Below are 25,972 nucleotides of genomic sequence, written 5' to 3'. Positions count from 1 at the left end.
TGCAGTGAAGTACTCTCACATATACAATAGTGTCATCAGCCGCCCGGATGTGCTCGACACTGTTTTGAAGGTGAACTGCTGGTTAGTGGGAACTCTCTCTCTCTCTCTCTCTCTCTCTCTATTATTATCTATATTGCAGACTCAGCTACTTTTCCATTTCTCAAAAATGGATTATTGCTTGTTTCTCCTGCTTTCATGCACTTTTTTCCCCCGGCATTCTTCCATTGTGTACATTAGTAGTGGAAGAGATGAGCGAGGATGGGAGTCGTTCAGTCCAAGTTTCTGATTGAAGATGTCACGGTTGCGTCTCCTGGTCTTTCCCAGCCTCCTTTGCAAATATAGCAAAAATCACCACAAGGGAGACTCTGAGCTTTGCTTCCATGTTTGTTTTGGCATATTTTACGGCACAGTGGAAGGAATTTTATCTGTTGATCTGTTTATTGTCCACGGGGTCCCACGCATGAAATAACAAGGGAGAGTGATTTCCAGATTCTCTGCTTTTTGTAGTTTGTGTGTCAGAGTTGGCAACTTTCTCCACTGTGATGTCTTTAAGAAGAAATTATGTCTCAATGAACTCATACTACAAATAGAGAAACCAATTAGTGAGCATTATTGATTAGACTAAAACGGTCCATCAATTAGGCGTGCAGCTCAACAATTAAATAGATCAAACCATTATAAGAACTATAATCCCTGCTGTCCGAGACGCTTGTGTGTGGGTTTCAGGGGATATGCATCCTTCTGTTTTGCTGTTTGAAAGGCAGCACTATAGCAATTAATTCAGAGGATTTTAATTACTTTATGAGAAATATGGCCAAAAGACACCACTTCAGCCACTGCGCATTTTGACCATCAAAGCGGCCTTATTATACACTCCTTTCCTCCTGTGCTTTTTTCTAACTCTGTAGGGGTGGGTCGGTAGGGCTCCGGACACAGACACACGATGACAGGGTGGTCGGTTTAAATATATTTATTTTACTTCCGCTCGCAGGAACGCCGCTCGCTCGGTCGGTCTTCCCCCCCCTCGCTCGCCCCTGCCTCACTGCTATAAAGGGGAGAGCACACACACACATGTCATTATCCCCAGGTGATTGTTATTATTTTCACCTGGCACTGTTCCCCGAGCCACTCCCCCTCTCTCCCACCTGCAGCCGGGCTGAAACCACACCCGCCACCACATACCCCCACCGCCCGACTTAGGCCGGGGAGCCGTCCGGCCTAGCTTACTCCCCCCCCCCTCCCTCCAGCGGGCGGGAGAGGAAGTCCGCCACGACCATCTGCGTCCCCGGCCTATGGACCACCTTGAAGTTAAAAGGCTGCATGGCCAGATACCACCGAGTGATCCGGGCGTTAGTATCCTTCATGCGGTGGAGCCATTGGAGCGGGGCGTGGTCCGAACAGAGGGTGAATGAGCGTCCCAGGAGGTAGTAGCGCAGGGAGCCCACCGCCCACCGGATGGCCAGGCACTCCTTCTCCACCGTGCTGTACCTGGCCTCCCTCTCCGACAGTTTCCGGCTGATGTAGACCACCGGGCGGTCGACCCCCCCGACCTCCTGGGACAAAACGGCCCCCAGCCCTCTGTCCGACGCGTCGGTCTGCAGCACAAACGGGAGAGAAAAGTTAGGTGTGTGGAGGAGCGGCTCCCCACAGAGAGTCTGTTTTACCTTCTCAAACGCCCGCTGACACTGCTCCGACCACTGGACCGGATCTGACGCACCTTTCCGGGTCAGGTCGGTCAAGGGGCTGGTGAGGTCCGCAAACCCGGCGATGAACCGTCTGTAGTAACCTGCCAGCCCCAAAAACCGCCTCACCTCCTTTTTCGTCTTGGGGCGCGGGCAGGCTGCAATTGCCGCTGTCTTGTCCACCTGGGGACGCACCTGCCCCCCCCCCAAGTGGTACCCCAAATACCGTACCTCCCTCCGTCCAACTGCACACTTCCCCGGGTTGGCGGTGAGCCCGGCCCGCCTCAACGACTCCAGCACCGCGTCCACCCGCCGCACATGCTCCGCCCAGGTGGTGCTGTGGATAATGACATCATCCAGGTAGGCGGCTGCATATGCGGCGTGCGGACGCAGCACCCTGTCCATGAGGCGCTGGAACGTGGCCGGAGCACCGAACAATCCGAAGGGAAGCATGGTAAATTGGTACAAACCATACGGAGTGGAGAAAGCCGTTTTCTCTCTGGACTCTGGGGACAGGGGAATCTGCCAGTAGCCCTTAGTTAAATCCAGGGTCGTAAAAAAACGTGCAGTGCCCAGCCGGTCCAGGAGTTCGTCGACCCGGGGCATTGGGTAAGCATCGAATCGTGACACGTCGTTCACCTTGCGGTAGTCCACGCAGAACCGCACAGTCCCATCCTTCTTGGCCACCAGAACGATGGGGCTGCACCAGGCGCTGTTGGACTCTTCTATTACCCCCATCTCCAACATAGCCGCCAATTCCTCCCGAACCACTTTTCTTTTGTGTTCGGGTAGTCTGTAGGGTCGTGACCTCACCGTCACCCCCGGGGGTGTCTCGATTCGGTGCGCTATCAGGTCGGTGCGGCCTGGCCGGGGGGAGAACACATCAGCAAACCGCTCCTGCAACTGGGCAATGTCTGCTCTCTGGTCCTCAGAGAGATGACCCTCACACGGGAGCGGGGTGGGATTGGCCGCTTTTGGCACCTCCGGCCCCAGGTCCTCTCTTTCCGATACTGTGGAAATCAGAGAAACAGACTCCGCCTCCCTCCAGGGTTTCAGGAGGTTGAGGTGGTATATTTGTGTAGCCCCGCCCCTGTCAGACCGCACCACCTCATAATCAACATCCCCCACCCGGCGTGTGACCTCGAAGGGCCCTTGCCACTTAGCCAGGAGTTTTGAGTTGGAAGAAGGAAGTAATACAAGTACCTTTTCTCCCGGTGTGAATTCTCGCAGCTTGGCTCCTCTGTTGTACAGCCGCTGTTGTCGTTCCTGGGCCTGGAGCAAATTCTCTCGTGACATCCTACCCAGTGTGTGGAGCTTTGCTCGTAGGTCCAGGACGTACTGGATCTCGTTTTTCCCGGGGCTCGGACCTTCCTCCCAGCTTTCTTTAATAAGATCCAGCACCCCTCTTGGTGATCTGCCAAACAGAAGCTCAAAGGGGGAAAACCCGGTGGAGGCCTGGGGGACCTCCCGGACTGCAAACAACAGAGGGTCAAGCCATTTATCCCAATTACGTTCATCGTCGCTAATAAATTTACGAATCATGGACTTCAGCGTCCTATTCATCCGCTCCACCAACCCGTCAGTCTGGGGATGATAAACGCTGGTGCGGACGGACTTAATGCCCAGTAACCCGTAAAGTTCTCCCAGTGTGCGCGACATGAACGAGGTGCCCTGGTCTGTTAGAATCTCTTTCGGGATTCCAACCCGGGAGATGACCTGAAACAGTGCTTGCGCGACGCTCTTTGCAGAGATATTGCGCAATGGCACCGCCTCCGGATACCGGGTTGCATAATCCATGAGGACTAACACAAAGCGGTATCCGCGTGCGCTCCGGTGGAATGGCCCGATTAGATCCATGCCGATGCGCTCGAACGGGACCTCCACCAGCGGTAGAGGCCGCAGCGGGGCACGCGGGATGGCTGGTGAATTGACTAGCTGACACTCCGGGCAGGACGCACACCAGCGGCGCGCGTCCGCCCGGATGCCTGGCCAATAAAATCGGGCCATTATCCGGTCTAGTGTTTTCCCGTATCCCATGTGACCCGCCATCGGATTATAATGAGCCGCCTGGAAAATCATTTCCCGGCGGCTTTTCGGCACCAGCAACTGGGTGTTTTCCTGCCCCGTTCGAGTGTCACGACTCACTCTGTACAACCTGTCCCTAATCAATGAGAAGTGCGGGTACGACAGTGCTACGTCAGGGCGCACCAAATGACCATCAATTTTTATCACCTGGTCGTAGGCTGAGCGTAGAGTATCGTCACGAGACTGCTCGAGTGGAAAATCTTCCATGGCGCGGAACTCGGGAACCGCCGGAGTCTCCTCGGGAGGCTCCGCCGGTTCCCCCCCTCCCCCGGCGGCGTCGGACGACCTCGCGTCACCGCTGAGCACAGCACAAATACCGCATGTCCCTGTCGGTCGTGAACGCACCCCCGCAGCCTCTCCCATTAGCGTGTTAAATCCCTCCCAATCCGTCCCCAAAATTACGGAGTGCGTCAGGTGGGAGCTAACCGCGACCTTTATTCTATATTTTCTCCCCTTGAACCTAAGTTCGACGGACACTATGGGATACTCATGAATGTCCCCGTGCACACACCTAATTTTCACCCGCGACGCTTCTACCAATGCCCCTGGCCGAACCAGGCTCTGATGTATCATGGACTGCGAGCAGCCCGAATCCACCATCGCCTGGCGTGTACCCCCCTGGATTCTTACCGGAACGCGGTACGTCGCTCCCGGGCCGGGGGAGGGTGATGGAGCGCCGGCGACCCGGATCACCTGCCCCACCTCCATCAGCGGGCACTCCCTCCGCAGGTGGCCGAGCCGCCCGCACTTCCAGCACTCCTGCCCTGGCGTTTGAGAACCTCCCGTTGGGTCAGGAAGGGTGCCGGGGTTTGCTGCGGTCGGGGGGTCCCGGTGTACAGCTGCCGGCGGCCGACGTGGGGCCGGTGTGGGCCGCTCCGTGGTCCGCTGCGGGCTCCCTCCGGCTGGCGCTGCTGCCGGTTGCGTCGCAGGCAGCGCTCCCTCCCGGCCGCCCCGTCCGCTGCGGTGCACCGCCAGGTGGTCCTCGGCCAGGGTGGTGGCCGCCTCCAGCGTCGGTGGCCGGTGGTACCGGACCCACGCCGCCGTCCGGGCCGGGAGCCCCTCCACGAACTGCTCCAGTACCACCGCCTCCAGGACTTCTGCCGCTGTCTCCACCCCCGTCGGCCGGAGCCACCTGGCGGCGGCGTCCCGGAGCCGCCGCCCGTAGGTGAACGGCCGATCCTCTGGCCCCTGCCTGGCCCCCCGGAATCGCCGCCGGTGGTCCTCGGGCAGCAGCCCCAGCCGGTCGACCACGGCCTTCCGCACGGCCGCATAGTCTCTCCGAGCCGCCGGGGGGAGCCCCATGGCCGCCGTCTGCGCCTCCCCGGTCAGGAGGGGCACCAGCCTGACCGGCCACTCTTCCTCCGGCCAGCAGCATGCCTCCGCCGTCGCCTCGAAGGCCTCCAGGAAGGACTGGGCGTCGTCCTCTGCCGTCATCCGGTGGAGGGTCAGGCCCGCCATCGCCGTCGGGCCCGGTGGTGGTAGCGGGGGTCCCGACCGCGACACCAATAGCTCCAGCGCCTGGGCCTGCCTCCCCACCTGGGCCTGGAGCGCACCCAGGAACTGCCGGTTAGCCTCGGCCTGGTCCCTCTGGATCGCCGCCAGCTCCCCAATCATCTGGCCCAGTGCCAGCGCAGGTTGGGCCGGCATCGCCTGCTGTCCCTCATCCGCCATGCCCCACGTTGGGCGCCACTGTAGGGGTGGGTCGGTAGGGCTCCGGACACAGACACACGATGACAGGGTGGTCGGTTTAAATATATTTATTTTACTTCCGCTCGCAGGAACGCCGCTCGCTCGGTCGGTCTTCCCCCCCCTCGCTCGCCCCTGCCTCACTGCTATAAAGGGGAGAGCACACACACACATGTCATTATCCCCAGGTGATTGTTATTATTTTCACCTGGCACTGTTCCCCGAGCCACTCCCCCTCTCTCCCACCTGCAGCCGGGCTGAAACCACACCCGCCACCACAAACTCCATCTCTCCATCCATATCTACAAATACAAAATGTAAACATGATGGATTTGCAAAATGGGGTAGGGACCGCTTGACAAATCCCCCGCACATTCAGTATTCAAGCCAGTTAGAGAAAATGCTAATGCTAAAAGCGCTCAGTTGATATGTGTGCTCACGAATCACGGTGAGCCTGCATGCCTGCTGAAAAGGTGAAAGAGAGGATGAAGATCGGTTTAATGCTTGTTGATCTTTGATCAGTTCACTTTGACCATCTACACATCGACCATGCATTCTTTTTCTGCCTTAAAAAACATAGCTATATAACATACCATGCATGTGCAAACAAGGTTCATTTATTGTCACTCAACAACACAAGGTTGCGCAAATATGTGGCAAATAAGCAGGAACATTTTTTTTTAGTATTAAAAGGTTCTGTAGCTGGTCCTGGTGCAGAACATCTCTCTTTGCAGAGCAGGAATCAACCACTCCCCCCACATGGCAACATGCAACGTGACTGCTCATGCCAGCTCACACTAACTAACACGGGTCCATATGCTGACCACACCAGAGCCTGGTTCCATCCAGCAGATCTAACAAAATCCCATTATCACTGCAACAGGCTCTGTAATGCAAACTGAATGTCAGACGGACGGTGGCCTCGACAAGTCCGATCCGACCCATGTCAACAACTCTTTGACCCCTGCAAGGACGAATGTGGGGCAGTGAACGCTGTCGAGTGAACAACTAGGCCTCCATCCTTAAGAGGAGCTCTTCACGTGGGGCAAACACAGTGGCACAGAGTGCTGTTGGAGTGGTGGTGGGGGGGGGGGGGGGGGGGGGGGGCGTAACACTATCTGAAAGGACACATTCAACGCGCTGTGTCCCCCCTTCTGTGGAGAGCGGATAGAGAGGAAAAGAAGGGTGCGAGGCACAAAAACCAATGCGTGCGCTTTTGTCTCTCTTTTTTTCACCACACTGAGATAACAGCTATTTGATGGGTTGACATTAAGTCTTGTCCAGACATTTATGGTGCCCAGAGGACGAACCCAGCTGACCTGTCCTACTGAACCAAAATGCACACACGTGCCAGGAACCGCAGACGCATCCAGAGCCGAAGTGTGATTGGAATGAATCAAGGCTATTAAAAAGGAGAAAGACTGCAGGGAATTAAAAAATGCAGGTCGATAGCAGAGAGATCCCATCGCAGGATTATGTATGCCTGGCACAGGCAAGCATGCTCTCAGAGTACAAATCACTCTTTGGCCTTCTATTGTTGCAACGTTCTCTCAAATACATGCTTTTTTTTTGTTTCAATTACTCATCATCTTCATTGGGAATTTTATACTCAGAAATCCAATCATGACACCTCGAATGTATGTATAGATATATCTATTTCTTTATTCCCTGCCCTTGTTCATCAGAAAAGTGCAGACTGAAGTCAGAATTTATGAGCTTCTACTTCTACTCTGGATTTAAATCACATCAAAATCAAATGCATGCAACCTATGTGACAGGAAAAAGGGAGAAAGCTCACCGACCCTCTTTTGCATTGGAAAAGACAGCTGTTGGTTTAAATGCCAACTTCATGCAATTCCAGTTCCACTACGTATAGTCCAGTTGCCACTGTAAGAGGTTGTGAGTTAGTTACCGCACCAAAGACCAAAGGCAGTGTTGTTTAAGTGCCGGGTAGAGAATACTTTACCCTTTTGATTTGTCGGTTTTCCTGCTTTTTGTTCTTCAAAAACACAGTCAGCTTGTTTCACAGTCAATAAAACAGGGTTTTTTTGGCCATTTGCAAGCCATTGTGAACATGCTCATCACAAAGAAGAGTGTGGGTCTTACCCAATACGAAACCCTTAAAGACCAATATGGTTTGAACTGACCAGAAATTTTATTTTGAATTCTGAAGGATGAGTTGCAATGGAGATAGCAGGTGCTAATTAGGACCATCTTGCAGAAAGCACAGAATGCCATTTCGCAACAGCTCTGCCTTTCGGGGGTTTTTCCGTATTCGGCTCCAAATGGTACGAGACATGCACTCGACAGGCTGACTAATCGCTCCGCACAAGCTTGGATGAAGGCGTGTGGATCAACTAGGCCAATTATCCAGGCCCATAGACGCCCAGTGATGAGAAGAGTCATGCTCCCTTTCTCAGCCGAGTGCCATTAATCAGCAATAAAGGGGCTGAAGCAACATGGGAGTACACTGACTGCTTTACTGCTCACAATGGCCAGGTTTTCTGGCTCAATCCTCTTGACCTCAATACAGCATGACAGCGTTTCTCCGGGGCTCTGCCATTTTCAAGCCGAAAAAATTACATTTCTTAAGAAAGGGGATAGAGAATGATTGGTTTTGCCAGTGTAAGGCCGTGTGTTTTCTGCAGTCTGCATCTCTATATGTCTGCTTGTGTGAGGGTCCATATGTGAGTTCTCTCCGTGGATGTGGATGAGGGCGTGTGGTGGTGGGTAAAGGCAGTACGTGCATGCGTACTGTAAATGCATGTGCGTGGCGGGCCTCCTGGTGAGTGTTGTCCGGTCTGCTCTTGTCTACTGTGGAGTAAACTCGGCCCCAGCTGACCCTAGATCAGCTCTTCTGAGTCCCCGTTGGAAAACACAAACTCCAGTTGAGTTAATCTAAATGTACTTTGTTTCCCCACGCCACCTGTTATAATTTTTGGCATTTATTATTTCTGTATATTTTTCCTTTCCTTCCTTATCATATCATTCCTTCCCTCTATGTTTCTTTTGTTATGCCTGTTAACAGCTCCAAGCTACCTGTTTTTAATGACTAAATTGCTGTTGTTATTATTATTCGCAATTTACTAAGCAATACTTTTTCTTACAAAAGCTTTGGATGATTCATCTTAATTTGGGTATTGTGTTAGCTCATCTGGCTTCAGGGGGATGTGTGGCAGGGGGAGCAATATGATTCACTACGACCACATGAATGCACCACGGCGGAACTGCTGCAAGAAAAAGGCAGGTGTTGATACTGAAGCTGAGGTCTTGGGCCTTTTCGCTGCTCGTAAATATGTTCTTTGATTCAGGCTTCTTGTTTTTACACCTCTGTCTCTGACCAGCAGAGGATCTTTGATAAATTCAGTGAAAACACCACAAATTACCAAAATTCCAAAATTATTAGTTGGATTAGTAAGGATGTGAATTAAATGAATGCTTGTTGTTTTCCAGCTAGTAAAAGCTCTTGTGTGAGTATATTTGTGTGCTTATACTATTGAAAAGTAACCTGTGAGTGAATAGTGAGTGGCAAAGTTAGCTCTTTCATGAGGGTTGGTTGGACTGAATCTAAAATGAAAAACATTTTCTGCTAGAGTTTAAAATGTTTTCCAATAAGAGATTTCTCTCTTCAGGTGCAAAAAGCCTCATATTTTTTGATAAAAACATTGAAATGTTTATGAGGCCTTTTTTAAGATGTGTTAACCCACTGCATAGTTCCGTGCACATTTTCAAATTAAAGTTATTTTAAGAACACAACAAAGCAAAACCTGCGAGACATTTTATTAAAAGTGTCTAAACTGAGAATAAATAGCGAACGTGGGCTATTTATGTTTCAAAAAGTCCCGAGACAAATTTAGCCTTGACTTCACTGGTCCCAGAAAAAATGAGTGGAGGACAAGCATTGCCGCCGGAGTGGAAGATGCACCGATGTTGATGAGTGGCATCGGCCCGTCTCTAGGCACCAGACTGGGGCTTGGCTGTGACCTTTGCCTTTTGCCCCACCGCCGGCTCCCTGCGTGTGCCACAGTTGTTGTCTGGAAAACCGCTACCCAAGGGCACATGAAGATAAATATATATGTGTGCATCAGCGCTTGCTATTGCATCCTGCTGATAGCCAGTCTATTATAGAGTCTATTTTAGTCCTGTCTGTCTGCAACAGTGACAGCATGAGCCTTTGTATAGACCACAAGTAAAGAGGCTCATTACATTACTACCACTATGACACCTGATACACAGACACAGGGGGCTCTGAGCCAGACCACTGCAGGTGATACGTCCCTTAATGCATGTGTGCGTGTCTGTGTGTGTGAGAGAAAATGAGACATAGGAACCAGATGTAGTGAGTGTGTCTGTCCAGATGTGTGTGTGTGTGTGCACATTTTGTATGTGCAAATATATGACAGAACGTTTGTGTGCCCAAAAGCATACATATATTTGCATACTGTATGTATACGCTTAAACCTGAGTATATGTGTGTGTGTGTGTATGTTTGTGTGTGTGTGTGTGTGTGTGTGTGTGTTAAGAGTCATATCTAATGCATTACGCAGCATCACTATTTCCCCTGTGTGACTCAGAGATGTTTGGCAGCCAAACACTACCACCTATAGCTCGGGAATAATTGATCGAGCCCCCCTGTGGCCTTTTCTTAATACAAACACTATTAGTGGTGCAAGGATGGTGGTGAGCATTTTGTGCTGATTGTCTGTGTGCATCTTACCAGATGTATTTATTTCTATGTTGAATGAGCGAGGCCATTTTAAATACACAATCATTTCCAGGGGGTGTTGCGCAGCTACCCGGGTGGAAAATAAAAACGTATTATATCAACAAAATGCTGAATCCGAACTTATATTTAAAGGACAAAGGGTCAATTCCACTGCCATATATGCACATTATAGATTTTGTGTGGTTGTTTAATGTTTGTACTGTTTGACGAGCAAGTGAGAAAAAGACATGAGGAACCCACATGAGGGAGAGAAAATTAGTGAGCATGCCTGCACCCCGGGGACATCATCTCAACTCACTGGGTCTGCTGTCTAGACATGCACAATCAAACACAGATCTCAGGAGACTTGGAGCCAAGGTGATAACAGCCAGCAGACTGAGGAGAACACAAGCTATGCAATCTGACGAGACCAAATTCTAAACCAATCAGATGCTACCGGGTTTGGGTTGTTCTCCCTCTGTAACTGCTCGTGGACACAGAGCAGAGTGACGATTTCTGAGGTTTAATTGAAAACTCGACTGTGCTTAATCTCACCTGAGTTCTTTTCTACTCTGCAACTCCCAGCTCCCTTGCAGACATTGCATAATGCTTCATATATTAAACAATCGAACACATGCATATTCATACATAGATCAAGGTACTGTGGTGATGGAGGTAATTGGAAGACACAAACAGAATTCTGGGGAAGTTCTGCTAATTTTGTGAGCCCCTAAGGAGACACAAGCAGAAAGATCTGCTTTTTTCTGTTCTTCCCATCTGTTGAAGCATGCTCTATTCATTCCCCCATTGCCCTCCGTACGACTCTTTTCTTTGAATGCAGTCCATCAGCGCTCTTTGTGTACAGGTTTATTGTTGCTTTCAAGGTCACGGATTCGCCGTTAAGTCTGTGTTTGCGTCCCCACCGCGTGTCTTTGTCCCCTGTGTGCCCATAGCATGCATAATTGAATGTATGTGCTGAAATTGAGTTTCCAGGCCTTTGTTTGTAGCTGCAGCTCTTTTCCTTTCCTCCATCTCCATGCAAACACTGCTTGAATGTATACATCACACGTACTTTATCTCCCAAGGGCGGACATATGCTTATATTGTGACATACTGAGGCCATTTAGTCGGCTATAGGGTTTTAACTGTGAACCAATCCGCCACTACATGGACTGGGTTTTTCCTGCATGCGGTATTTGGAGGTGACATTCTGTGATGGGTTTTCCCCCAAAATTTGAGAATAGTTTTGTGAGCAATGTGGTGCCAAGTAAAAATGATGGATGATATGCGCTGACCATAAAACTCTACGTCATCCTTACATACATACATTTGTCTTGTCTGGTGATGGGATACTGGACTCAAAGTTCATTTGGATGTTCTTAGCTCTAAAAAATTTAGATAACCGGAACAGAGTAGACTGATAACTGACGTCAGATTATGCAACACAGAAATTAGTTAATACAACAGTAGATACGGTATAGGTGAGGCATACATTAATATAAAGAAATACAGCCATTATTTCTGTTGTTGTTCATTTATACTGACTAATAATCAAAAGTAGCACAAATAAATGCTATTTGGTGAAATATATATCTTCGTATATAATATAAGATATAAAATGTCCTATATTGTGAGGAAAGTTTTTAGATTAACAGTGTACAAAACAGAGGAAGAAAAAAGAAAATATTATGTAATAAAACAGAACACAACTGCTGGTTATCGAATCACTTCATATGTGACCATTGATCTCAGGAGAGGGCTCGTCGTTACCTGTCATGTGACCGCGCGCTCAGATCTCCGTTACACAAATACAGTCAGAGACCATTGGAAAAGACATAAAACATGCATGAAGTACACTAGCTTATGCCTCTACGGTGACACAGACATGGATATTGTGGAGATATATGTTTTAATAAGCGCCATATGAACCAGGGATGTTATGGGATACACTGCAGCCGGTGGTAAATTATAGATTCAACCCACTTGTGCATCAGTTATCGTTACAGCTAAACAGTTAACAAGAGTCGGCTCCTGGTGCGAGCTACTGTGGACATAAATACAAATTTGCTCTTTCTATTTGCTTTTTTTGCTTTACAACCAGATTCATTCACCCATGTGACCTGAGCGGAAAACTACATTCTACATATGTTCTATCAAAATTGGATGAGAACCTGACACAGGCCCGTGTTCAGCTCTGTGATGTATGGAGGATGCAGCACTTCTATTGGTCCATAGAATATGATTCCCTCCCATCCAGCACTTACACAGGAACAGCTTCTCACTCGTCACTCATGCTCCGGTGCACGTTTCCCTCCAACATGTCGTTGTGTTTGATCAGTAAATTTGTCGCGCCCATTGGCCCGGGTGTAGAGCCGAGTAGCGGAAACGTCCTCCCTCGCTTCTCCCCCCCACCGCGGGGTTCAGCACACGCTGTTCCAGCCCTGGCCAGAATCAAGCCCTAAAAATAACCGAGAGAGGAAAATACACCTCCCTCGCCCTCTCCATGCCTCCCCCCCCCTCTCCCCCTCCCCTTTATTCTCTCTAGTCATTTTTCTTGCCTTGAAAGACAAACAATTTACAGAAAGAGCGCAGAGCCCTAACAATGAGGGGAAACATTTTACACCAGGAGCAGGTGGGCTGTCTATCTGGTTTTTTTTGTGTGGATTTAAAAGTAAGAAGAGCGGCAGTAGTTTTATGAATAATTTCCAGATGGTGAGGAAGGTTATATAACTTCACCACAAACAATATGTTGGGTCTGAAAGGTATGAAACATTGCATTGCAAATTTATCTTCTAGTGTTAATGCAATACCAAAAAAGGTTGTAGTTCCTACGAAGGAGCTTCTGTTTTTTTAAAAAATATATTAAAGTTTTACCTACCGACCAGGGTACTTTTGCCATACTTTGGTCTGAAGCAGGTCGGTGCACACACGCTCCCTGGCTTTCGCGTCCCATAAATACGGCTCTTGAAAAATCGCACCATTGGTGCTAATAAAATGTGGTATTGTTCCCGCTTTCAGCTGCAGGGATCTGCTTTTCTGTCAAATCTGAATACTGGGCCACCCCAATGTCTGCGTTAACCCCCGTGGATTTGTCGACGACATCTCCGCTTGTTTGCCCGTCGCACATTTTCTCCCCCGTGGATCTCGGGGATCAAAGCCTCGGTCCTCTTTGTGTTGTGGTGCCCTCGGGGGGGGGGCGCCCCGGGTCAATGTTTCTGGAAGCTATTGAGTCAGCGCGGCGCCGCAGGTGTCCGGCCTTCTCCCTTATCTCCACCGCAAGCTTTCCATCTTGGCAACGGCGCGCCATCATTTTATTAACGGGGGCTCGGTGGATTACCGATTGCATCAGATTAGCCGGGGCTAAATCCTCACTTTAAAGGATCAGTGGTTGACCGATGGAGATGTGGAAGCACAGGTGGGGAGATGCCACCATGGTGTGTGTAGCAGCAGGAGAACATGCCATAAAATGCACACGGATTACATTACATTACATGTCATTTAGTTGATGTTTTTTATCCAAAGCGACTTACAACAAGTACATTTCAACCGTAGAGATACAAACTCAAAAGAAAAAGAAACAAGAAAGTGCAATTTCATCAAATAAGCCGATTTACAACTTATGCTATAGATAAGAGCCATTTTAAGTGCAATTTAAGTGCTACAATTTGTTTAGTGTTTTTAGTCGAGGTACAGGCTGAAGAGGTGTGTCTTTAGTTTGCGGCTGTAGATGTAAAGACAAAGCGTTTGTGTCGCAAGCTGCTTTTTAACGGCAAAGCCCATTATCTCCGTGCTTGTGCAATTAGGCCGGTGAAAGAAAGCGCGGAGTAATTCATCATAATATCCCTGACGATACAGTATGTCACTGTGTCACCTCTGCTCCTGCAGCTTCCCAGCTTCTTTCTGAGAGGACTTATACCATCTGGGAACATGTCTTACTACTCAAGTTCCTTTTTTTTTACATCCTTGTGCCTGAGTCATTCGAAAGATTTATTATAGTGGCATTAAAATCACAAAAAAACACAATCAAGCACTCCTCCAAGTCTATGAAGAAACTTTTTTTTTTTGATGATTCAACACATGGCTGACAGGTGCAAATGTAAAGTGTCTAAATCAGCTTCATTCGCCACCCGGTGAGCTCTCAAAGGGACTCTATGTCCTAGTCCTGCTTTATTTTAGATTAAACAAAAAGATCCATCTCTTCCAGTACACGCAGCTCCGTGGCCCTTCTTCACCTCGGGAGTTAGCTCACTTACAAGTCTTCCTGCTCCGCTGCAGCAGACTCTCAAGCTGTTCTGACATCACTAAAGCGAGGAGGCGGCGGCGGCGGACGGGGGGCGGGGGGGTGTGAGGCTGCTAGGGGTGTGAGGAGTGCTGACGGACGGAGGGAGGGAGAGGAAGAATGCGGTCGTCATTACACCCGTGATTCACATATTGTACATTGGCTAGGGAGGAGAAGAGAACTCCAAGTGTTGCAGTCAGAGTAGATGCTGCCGAGTGAAACTGAAGGGCAGATGAGGAAAGTGCACACAGCAGAATATATGCGTTTGACTGTGGGGCGATTCGGAGGTCAGATTTTCTGTTTTTATCAAGAGGATGTATTTGGATTTACAATTTCCTCACAACACAATTCAATTATTAAAAAATGACATTGTCATTTTGAATTGTCTCTACACACTCTACAGATATGTATCTGACACATACAAATACAGCTGAAGCCGACTTTTTGGTCTTTAGTTTTTATGAACTAATTGACCCGAGTTCAGTTTAGAAGTTGTTGTGGGTTCAAATATTGATGTGTACAGTATGTCATGGTTCTCATGCTCAACATCTTGGTTCGGCATGTTTGCGTGTAAACACTGGCTCTTATCGCTGAGCAAAAAGTACAGGCTGATGGGAATGTCATTCGTTTTGCAGATTTTAACTTTTGGGCCAAAATCCTGTTTTGAAAATGTTTACCAAACTTAATGCTGATATTTCACAGTAAAAGCCCGAAATGTGTCCTGCTGATGGAAACACAGGTTAACAGTCAGGGGATCACCAAGGGATCTGCCACATGTTCAGGGGTGTACACAATTTCACGGCAATCCAGCTGTTGAGATTTTCCATTCTGGATCAATTCCCTGCCTCCCATCTACCCGTACACCTGTTTAATACAGGTTTCTTTTTTGCGTGCTGTGCATTATATAAATGACAAATGGCACATGACCATTACAGAGCAGGAATAAATCACTCTGGTCCACTATCTGCTGAGCTTTTCATCATCCCTCTAGCTCCCCTCTCTACTTTGTTTCCTCCTTTGTTACTGAGAGAGATGAATTCATACGCTGCTCAGCTCAGACCTACACCAGTGGAAAATAAATATCCGATGTATGTGTATATATATATATATATATATATATATATATATTCACGACCATTTATCTGTCTAAAATGGGTTTAATTATCCATGTAAAGTACAGACATTTGCAGGGACGGTTGAAACCCCTCCTGCTTATTGGACACAAGTTCCCCTTCGTTTAACTGATGGCCGTCAGATTGTCTGGCAACGGCGGCGTAGCTGGGAGAGTCATCGAGACAAAAAACACACAGAAACAATGGTGGGAGAGCACAAAAGTGAACACGGCAGCTTGACAATGAGCGAAGCAGACAGATTGTGTGAGAGAGAGATGGAGGTATTTCAAACAATAGCGATGGGGGGGGGGGGGGGGGGGGGGGGGGAATCCAGTTGGGTACACAGAGCGAGAGCTGGATAGGGAGTCCAATCAGTCGCTGACGGGTCCACGCTTCCAGACATGCGCCACCGTCCAAATGCCGCTGATGTGAGCGCACCGTCAGGTGTCACGTCAGCCGCGTCGCCCCGAGTGGCACCTTTGGCTGGAGACGGCGGCATCAACCAAGCAGACTGAACATGATTATATAGGGCCGGGGGGGGGTTGCGTGGGAGCGCGCACGCATGTGAGATTGTTCGTCTGTCTGGATTTGTTTGTGTGTCCATACTAGAGAGGCTTGTCAAACTCACTTTGAGGTTGATTGGCGCTGATTCACACGCAGGCTCCCTCTGAGCTTTTCTGTTTCTCAAGTGTTTGTCACGAAATAAGACGTAATCCTTGGTGTCTTGTTTGGTCACATTTGGCTCCCTGTGTGGTCTAAATGTGGTGGTTGAATGCACTTGTGTTTGTTTTTTTGATTTTGATTGTAAAACTGTCTCCTCCCTCTTTCTCCCAGTGTGCTGTTTTGTGGTCCACAAGCGGTGCCATGAGTTTGTCACCTTCTCCTGTCCCGGAGCCGACAAGGGTCCTGACACAGACGTAAGTGCACACTTCTCTTAAATAGAAGACAACTAGTGACACGCTGGGCTGCATTTCATATACTAGACAGTAAGTAAAATGCTTCTTAAAAACGATGATTATGTTTCCCACAAGCAGGGACCATAGTTGTTTTACCGCATATGTGACATTGTCCCTCATTGAATCCAATAAGCAATTTAATACAGAGTTGTGACTTTATCACTTTTAAGTACATCATTTTTGAATTTCAAACCCCAGTGAATTTATTGCACTGAAACTTTTTACTTTTTCATCCCTCTCTTACAACCCGACCCGCGAGAACTCCCTTGAAAACTAGATGGTTCATCTCAAGGGGTCATGCCTAATAAATACTTTTTATAATCACTATGGTGTTCCCATCATTTCTTTTAAATGTCAAACTTGAAAGCTCATTTGGCTGCGCTCTCTCTACCCCCTCGTCAGATATAATGAAATAAAATCTATTCAGGCTGACCACTATGAAAAAAACCTTGAAAGACCAGCGTATCAATAATATATTATGAGAGGGAGAATTGTAATATATCATCTTATTGATTTTCTTTGTATCAGCCTGTATAATTCAACCCTTTGTAGCAGCACACATCACATTGGAGCCCTCTTCTGCGCCGTGCATCAGACGGGGTAGCACCCCCCCGCCCTCTCAAAGGCTTATCTGATGCTGTTGGGGTGGTGGTGTGTTATCAGTGATGGAGTCTGACCTCTGTGCTCCTTCACTTTGAGTGGGAGTGCAACCCGGCAGTAGCTGTTGAGCCTCCGTCTCCTCTTCCCTGCAGCCAGGAATGGGATCTGTCCTTGGTTAGAGAGGGGCGGAGGTCAAGCTGCACAGCTGCATGAGCATGCACACGCAACAAGCCAGAAAACCCCCTTATGCACGCACAGTAAGTTTACAAAGAAGAGCACTTTGGGCCAATCGCTGGTTTGGTGCTTGTGCTGCACTGGGCGATTGAATTAGGTTTCACTTTTGTTTACATGTCAGTGTTTGTAACACACATGCATTGTTCTAGTATTGACATTTTTTTGTTTGCACATACAGTAACAATTCACTGTCTGTCACCTGGAAAATTCTTTCATTCCCCTGATGAGATACAACATTAAAATGACATTGTTGCATAATTAAAGAAGCAATAATATGTATTAATGTGGAGGAGTACTTGAGTAAAAGTTGCAATGCAATACTTTTATTTTTTCTGCTGTAGTCCCTTTTAGTGAGTCCCCTTTTTTCTTCCACCACACACATTTACTAGCTACTTTCTTCTACACAAAATCAATTAGACGCTCCTCGAGCTTCAGCCTAATGAACGTCCCCTTTGCCAGTTAAGACGCATGTCTACACCAATGTTCTGTTGTGTTTACATGAGCAACAACCGTGTAGCAATATCTTAGACATTTAATGAACTGTGAGGTTATTTCGGCACCTCCTAGCTGCGATTCCAAAGTTCTCCTCATTAAATACCATTAGAAGTCGCCGAAGTGTCTGAAAAATATGAAGATCAATGCCGTTTAGTGAGACTGTGGCATCCGAGGCAATCGAGGCTGCACTTTTCTTTAAAGCCTCGTATTCAATCAACTTCTATCAAGGCCGTCGCTCGGCGTCTCCTCTTTTCTTCAGGCCCACGTTGTCTCTGTTTTTCAACTATTCGTATTCTCTCCTCCAGCTCTGTATCTTCCAACCTAACTATTCATCTCCGCCTTCCCCTCTCGGGCTCGCGCACGTACACACAGACGCACACACAATCACACAGACACCTGCATTCAAGAGCCCATTGTGGGGTTTTTTTCTTCCTGTTTCTGTGCGATTATCCACCAACTGGCTTTGATGCAGAGCAAATAAAGAGCTCTTCAGAGACTCATCTCTTTAAATTTTCCAACGATGATACAGTACAGGGCACTTTTAAAACAGTTCCCATGCAGCATGGTTGGTTTTTAATGACTGCAGAACAAACAGGTATCTCGTTCAGGAGGCTGTTGCGTTATGCCTAATACACAGAAAAAATAAGTAATTCGAATAACTCAATTTTGTGTGCAGGACTTCCATCCAATACATATGTGAAGACATAACTCAATCTATGGACATTGATGAAATAGGATTACATTGATTTAGTCCAATTCATTTTGATCCAATTCATCTGCTAGATACCATTAATCAAATATAACGTATGTAGGATTACAGACTGGGGGGAGGCAGTTGTCATTATAATAATAATGTATCAATTCATGTATTTCTTGTATGGATATTCTATTTTCATATGCATTATTTTGGTAAGTGGTAACTACCTGACATTTGAATGGTCATTACCACTGAAGGGTGATGATCATCAGAATAACTATGTTGGGCACGGCGTAAGGGTTGTGTGTTGGTTAATAGCTAGTGTAAACAGTATACCCTAAGTATAACAGTAACAACACGGCTAACCATACTAATCAGATCAATACCATTTGAAATCAACCTTTTATACAATATCCTAATATCCTAAAGATCTTTAGCGAACCAAGTCAAGCAGTAAATAAACAATAAACATACACCAGAAAACATCAAAAATAAGGCCACGTGCTAATCCAACTTCTGCCCAGACATATCCTTACTGTGCGTCCCCGTTTGGCTCTGTATCGGCTCGGCCCTTTACGGGGATCCATTGAGGATCTTGTGAACCAAAGCAAAAAGCTGTTTTGTGCGCCAGTCGATTTGGGAAAGGTTGATTTGAAGAGGCTCTGTCGTCTTAACCTTCGCCACCACGTGAGTCGACAGAAGGATTTAAGAGGAGGGAGCTGCCCCGTGAGGTGTCTGCGGCTTGACCAATCAAATCTCAAGGCTCTTTCAACAAAAGAGAGAGAAATCACACCTATGTGTGATGACCAATCCCTTTGGGGGGGTTATGTACTGCGGGGCTTAGCCAACGACTCATAGTGAGGAAGTCCTTTCTCTGCTTTGGAGCGAAACTTGTGTTTTCCTGTTTTGCCTCAAAGTGAATGATTCACCAACACCCATCCATCCATTCATCGCCCCAGTCACACTCCTCCATCCACTCCTCCTCCTGAATCCGTGTGGTGTCATGGCTCTCATGAACACGGCCTGGGGGTCTGACACGGGCTGTCCCACACACACACAAACATATGTACAGCCTTTGCACTGTGGGTTGTGAGTGACCCTCGCGTCAGCCTCGGCGAGTGGATGGCGTCATCTGTCCGGCAGATGCTTTGATGCACCGGCAGAGGAGACACAGGAGAGATGTTTGCATTAGCATTTGAGTGAAAAGTGCTCTCTCATCTCTCCGTTTTTCATTCAGCACATTGGGCGGCGTAGGTGGTGAACAGCGCGGTATTATCAGTCAAGGATCATTCCGGAGCCAGTGAATGAAGGTGACTCATCCATAAAGAAACCATGTGGTTTTCACAACCAGATTACATGAGCGTTACGGGCATAGATGTTTGACCAGATCAAGTCCCTTCAAAAAATAAATCAAAATGTCCCTGTTTTTTTGTGATATTGCTGCAGTGACGGATTTGTTCGGTGGGATCAGGGAAATGAAGCCTCACAGTTCTACTCTCTTTGGAAGATCCTCTTTCCAACCATCTGTCTTTTGCCCTGTTCATTAATAACACTGCTGCATAGCGGCTGCGAGCGTTTCATGTATTTTAGATGGCCCTTTTTTTTTACACCCTGGTCCATATGTGTGATTTATCACGTGGATGTTGCCTTACTTACTATTTTCCATCGAGATGATTGTGAGATATATTTTTTCCCATTTGGCTATGTTAAAAGTCTCTGCTCTTGCAAAAATAAAACTGTGACCCAAGTCTGACTTAACTATGCGCACGATTTCAAACTCGCTTCAATGTTACATGAACCTGCCAGATCCTCTGTCAAGGAAAAAAAAAAACGAAAAAAAGAATCCAAAAGCAACATCTGAAACATTTTTCTTTATAGTTTATAAAAGCTCAATGTGATGTCTTACAATTGGTGCTTTTGCTTTTGACAAACGCTCGAAGACCTTATTTTTGTCTGAAAAAATCGATGTTGAAATAGTTGCAGATTCCTTTTCTGTGAAGTATATTCATAGTATGATAGTTTGAACTGGAATGTAAATGGAGGAAAATAATAATAAAAGGCATAAATAATAAACTGGTGAGTCACTGTTATCTAGCGTCTGAAAGCGATGGAGCTTTACTTTCTACCCAAACATCCACTGTGCAGAGAAGCAGCAACACGCCTAGATACTCAACCTTTGTGGTTCCCTTGCCCATTAATGCTGTCCTGATATCATTTATATAACAACCAAACTGGGCAAAGTAAGTATCTCGATTAACTGCACAGCCGCCCTTCACCCTCATTACCGGAGTTATCAGGCCTGTTGACACTCACCCTGCTGAAACCTACACTGTCGACTTAATTGGTGTGACAAGTAGAGCGAGAGGCATCGTTAGCCACGAGCTCCTGAGAAGATGAGGACTTTCGGAGAGAAAAAGGAGAAGGGGGAAGAAAGTGAGTCGTACGTACTTAAAGCGGATTGTTTAAAAAGTTGATACATTAAAATTGGTAAAACTTTGACGAAACAGCGAGCAGATTATTGAGCAGCTGCGTTGTCTGAATATATTCCCACAATTAAAGAATATATTGCACAATGATATCTTGCTCCTACTCTAACCATACGTGTACTTACAAAGATCCTCCATGTGTCTTCCTACTGTATTGCTGGAAAACACTCACTCAAAATTTAACCTTTGTTCTCATCAGTCAGCAGAAAAAGCTTTGTTTAGAAATGAGAGCCCGACATTGGCGACCTGCACGATTTGAACTTAAAAATCTCTCTTTAGAACATTTGTGTTATTTTTTTCCGTTGGTATTGTCCACTTGTTAGGTCAGAAAAAAAATTAAAAATGGCTGGCTGGTTTTATTTTGGGACGTGTCGTCTTTCATCTCAAGATCAAGCGACTCAGATGAAACGAGTTGAGCATAATTCCTCCATCACCCCACCACATCGAGGGGGGGGGGGAACACGATTCTTTCCTTCCTCTTAATGCTGCTGTTGGCAGCTGAGACAGCTGAATGCTTCTCAAAGGTCAAAGATCTCTGTCCTGATGCACTTATTCAGCATCGGTGCAGTTTGGGGGACGTTGGCCCTCTAATTTCTCTCATTCGTCCTCCTTACGTTTATTTTAGCTCGACTTACAAACCTTCCACCATCCTGCTCACAGATGCCTTCAGGCCGTCAGGTAGCCACCAATCCAGGCTGCGTCGCTGCACCATTAGCCCGCCGGTGTCACGCCGTCACGCTCCGGGCAGCTCGCCTCTGACCCGCCCGAAAAAAAAACGCAGCTTAACCGCGGTCATCATCTTTCCGCGTGTCATTGCGCGGAGAGCAGATTACAGATTAGAGTCGGGCCTCGCAGAGGGCAGAGCGAGATCGGACAGGGGGTGGGGCGGGGGGGGGGGAGGGGGGGTAACTCGGGACAATGTGCGAGTGGGAGAGGGCAGATGAAGAGGCGACCGCGAGTCGTCGACCCCAGAGGAACAGGTCGGCCTTCGCATTCCAGACGTTGTGATGATGTAACCACGCCGAGGACGGGCTGTGAACATACGGCTGCTCTTCGGTCGCAAAACCACAATCTGCCTGAGCACAGTGAGCAGCGTTACTTGAGGCTGAGCAGATGTCCCTGACTAGCAGCCTCTGGTCATTTCACACACAGTGCTCTCAGTAAGAGAGATGACATGCACGCACTTTGATTTTATTCTGCTACTGTTGGTTTTACTGCTGTCGGACTGGTGCCTTTTTCTCTGTTCATGATGAAATGAATAATGAGTTATCATTTGTATGGAATTTAGCATCACGTCACGTTCTTGTCGCTATGTACATGTGTCCAAAAGATATTTATTATGTATTTCCTAAATAATATTGGTTTTACTTTACGTTTTTGTAAGAAAATACCCACCTCATGCGTAGATATGAAGTGTCTGAAAAAACTTAATTTAATCATCAGAAAGTAATAAGCCTGAAAAAGTATCAGATGTCTGAACAGCTGGAAAATTGTAAGCAATTACATAAACTGCTAATTTAATCACACGTACCGCGCTGCAAATTGCAGTTATTGGTCCCACGCCCGGTTACATAATCCAGCGTGTAAATTAATTTTGGGGCTTGTTGGGGACTCTGCGGTTCCCAGCGTGCTCTCCTCAAGGCGAGAGACAACGATGGGGAATCTGCAAGTAGGAGCCGAGGGAGACGCCGAGCGACACATTGAACTGGAGAGAACTGGGCCTGATCCCACCAGGACGAGCGTCACACGCACCTCCCTGCAGGAAACGGGCCTCCTCGGTATTCTCATCCCCGCCGCGTTCACACCTGTTCTCGAAGGCGCCCCGGCGTCAGACACTCCTCTCTTTTATTGAGAGAGGGTGTGCAAATGAGACACTTTGCGCGTTGCCTAAATGCTGTAGCAACTTGTTTGCACGGCTGTCCCCGCTTTTCACTCGCACTCATGCTTGGCGTCGCCTCGGGTCTCTTTGCTCTTTTTTTTTAAAATTTCTGTCACGCGGCTCTCCTTGTGTCTGAAAATGGCCGTCGTGCCAAACAAACGCTCCGTGGGGCAAGGTGTTACATCACAGCTGCGGGTGGCGCAGGATTTCAAAGGTCTGAGCCAGCGGGGCTGATAAAGCATCACTTTGCCTTTTGCTCGGCTGCAGTAGGGTTGTAATAGAAAAAGCTGTAAGGGCTGTAACCAATGGTAATTTTCATGATAGATGCATTTGTCGCTTCATTTTTCTTATGAATGGAGTAATAGTTGAGTTCATAAAATGTCAGCAAATATTGAAAAGTGTCCACCAAAGCAACCCAGATGAGGCATAAATCCTCAAAATCACAACCAGTGACTTTTGAAAACACAGTTTCCTTATTGTGATGTTATATATATTGTAATATATGTTACTACAAAAACAAAAAAGATGTCTTAATCTGCATGAAACAACACCAACCGACTCCTCCTCTCCCTTTCTTGGAGAGCACATGTTTATTTGTGAGATTATGTAACAGCATCACGCGTTTGCTCTTATCTCCTTTACACTCGTTACACTGCTCCTCAACATGCGTGACGATAGACCGTGAGCAGTGTGGCTCATTACAATTCTCCACGGGGAAACATTCGTCCTAAATAAGCCCCTCAGAGGAGGACGGGGACAGTGAGAAACGAGTGTGAAGCATTTAAGAAAGGGTTCATCCAGTTGCACTGTTTCACTGTGCAGAACGCACTGTAATATCAGTGGACGGTGCGTTAATTAAAGCCGCGGGCTTATTTGAGTAAACGAGCTAATGGAGGAACACTTTCTCGGCACAGTTGGACCTCTCATTGGCCTCGCAGTCGCTCTATGCTAGTGTGACCAAGTTGTTTACTGTGGGAGGTAATTAAGGCGCGATCTTCTCAAGGATTAACGCGGATACAGATTCGACACAGATACAAGCATTTGTCTCGTTTGTCAATACACACAATTATGTCTGGCTTCCTCGTGAAATGTGAATGGATGGCAGGCGGTTCTATGTGGATGAGAATACATTTTCTCCATTTAATAAGGGGAAGTCGAAGTGGGCTGACATTTCCCGAAGAAAAAGAAAAAAAGGCTTGCGGAAAAAAAATCGAAAAATGTAAGGGAGGGCGAAGACAACGAGAACAAGTGTGAAGATGTCAAAAAGTTGAGGCCTTATGCCAGAGGCGTGTTGAGATGCGGGGGGGGGGGGGGGGGGTGGGCGCCGTACTCCCATTAGGAGTTCTACTGAATTAGGAGGAAATTTTGCAAATCTTCTTCTCTGGGTGGAAACGAGAGATGCCACACCTGAGGTCCTGGTCTTTAAAAGAAGCACAAAAAGCAAAAGGAGAAGGGTAATGGGGACAGAATCGAGACCAAAGCGTGGTCCGAGGAGAGGTAACATTTAAGGAGACGGTGCGAAGTACGAACTGACACACGGAGGGGGTCTTGTCTGCTCGCATGAACTTGGAGGCCCGGAGAAGTAGAGCAAAGAGCAAGGAAGGAGGTCTGGGAGCTTTCTGCCTGCAGGGAGGACGGAAGAAGAGACTGGGAGGAAGAGAGAGGAGGAGAGGAGGGCTGTAGGTGTCAAAAGGTCAATGCCTGGCTGTAAATGAGGAAGAGGAGGAGGAGCGGTGATCAGGGCACAGCGGAGATGCTGCGTAATTAGATTAGCCTGCAAGGTGATCTCCACCAAGAGACCAATTGGCCTGCAAGTGACCGTCAATCGCTGCGTCATGGTCTCATCCTCATTTACCAGATGAACATCATTCCGTATCGAAGAAAGGTTTACTATTGTGCTGCACAACAGAGCAAATAAACTCATGCTTATAATCTTTACTGAGGTAATACATCAAGTGAGGAGCAGGATCATCTTCTTGTCTACTTGTAGAAGTTGGATGGTGTTGGCATTCTACATTGCTGGACCTCTATTTATTGTTTTCGTAGCTTGTGTCAATTTGTGTCTTATCGTATCTCGAGAGATTTCATTCAAAGAGTTAGGATCGTGACTGAAAATAGATCAAGCATAATTGGGCCATGTGACCAAAAGGCTGGTTCGCATCGCCTGCTTTCACCGTGACCCCAAAAGTGGACATTTGCAAAAACGGATGGTGCAACCTCAGTGGAATATATTAAGTTGCAAGAGAATGATGGGTCTTTTGAAGTTGGGCCAGAATCTTGTGTGATGTGTTTGTGTTTTTTCAGGTACACCTCTCAGCGAGGTGCCTTCGCTCCCGAAAACAGATAGCTGGCCCAGAAACGTCAGTCTGAGGCAGCGTTTTTGTCGGGAGTAGAGGAGCTGTAGAGAGGAGCTGCTCAGAACGTCGGATCGGAAGAGTTCAGCGTCCTCATCGCGTTTACCGTTTCACTGCGACCCGCTGCCCTCCTCACACTAACCTGCTTTGATCTCTTTTAAATTGAACTTCTTTGAACCCCCTCCCTTCCCCCCATTGTTTTGGAGCACCCCCTTTAGGAAAGTTGGTTGGTACCAACTGGAGCGTTTCCATTATTAATTAATCACCGATTACCTCCAGGCGCCGAACCCGTCCGGGCTCCTTTCTCCAGGAGAATGAGTCCCTTCATCCAACAGAATCCCTCGTTGTCCGAGGCGTGTTTTATTTTGTCTTTAGTCATTCCGGATGCGCGAGCACTTTGCCGGATGTGATCGCTGAATGAATGAATGAAGGCTCATTGAGTGCACACAGACTAATGGCCGTGCGAGATCCGGCTCCCCGCTTAGGTGTTGTAGAAGATGAATAGTCCTAAAAGTTGCACTCTTAGCAGGTGAAAGACTCTGAGTGAAGGAAGCGCTCCACAGAGCTCCACAGAGCCCACAGACCTCATTCGCCAACGGCTCTCTGCTGAGTGTAATTTCATTAAGCTTAAATTGGCTTTGGTCGTCGCATTACAATGCGTTTGAGTGCATGGAGATTATGTATGACTTATTCAGAATTCTCATGTATTCAATTCTCATTTA

General features: G+C 47.6%; 1 protein-coding gene across 2 annotated transcripts in view; it reads left to right on the top strand.

Moving 5' to 3' along the window:
• The window catches only part of prkcab (protein kinase C, alpha, b), a 75,526-nt gene that overhangs the window by 12,128 nt on the left and 37,426 nt on the right, over positions 1–25,972 (top strand). For both annotated transcript variants that reach the window (XM_037476035.2, XM_037476034.2), the window contains exon 3: positions 16,384–16,466. In XM_037476035.2, the coding sequence (XP_037331932.1) occupies positions 16,384–16,466 (83 nt within the window). The remainder of the gene's footprint in view (positions 1–16,383; positions 16,467–25,972) is intronic.

The sequence above is a fragment of the Pungitius pungitius genome, chromosome 12 (assembly GCF_949316345.1).
Source record: "Pungitius pungitius chromosome 12, fPunPun2.1, whole genome shotgun sequence".
NCBI lineage: Eukaryota > Metazoa > Chordata > Actinopteri > Perciformes > Gasterosteidae > Pungitius > Pungitius pungitius.
This window is presented reverse-complemented; position numbering and strand designations above follow the sequence as displayed.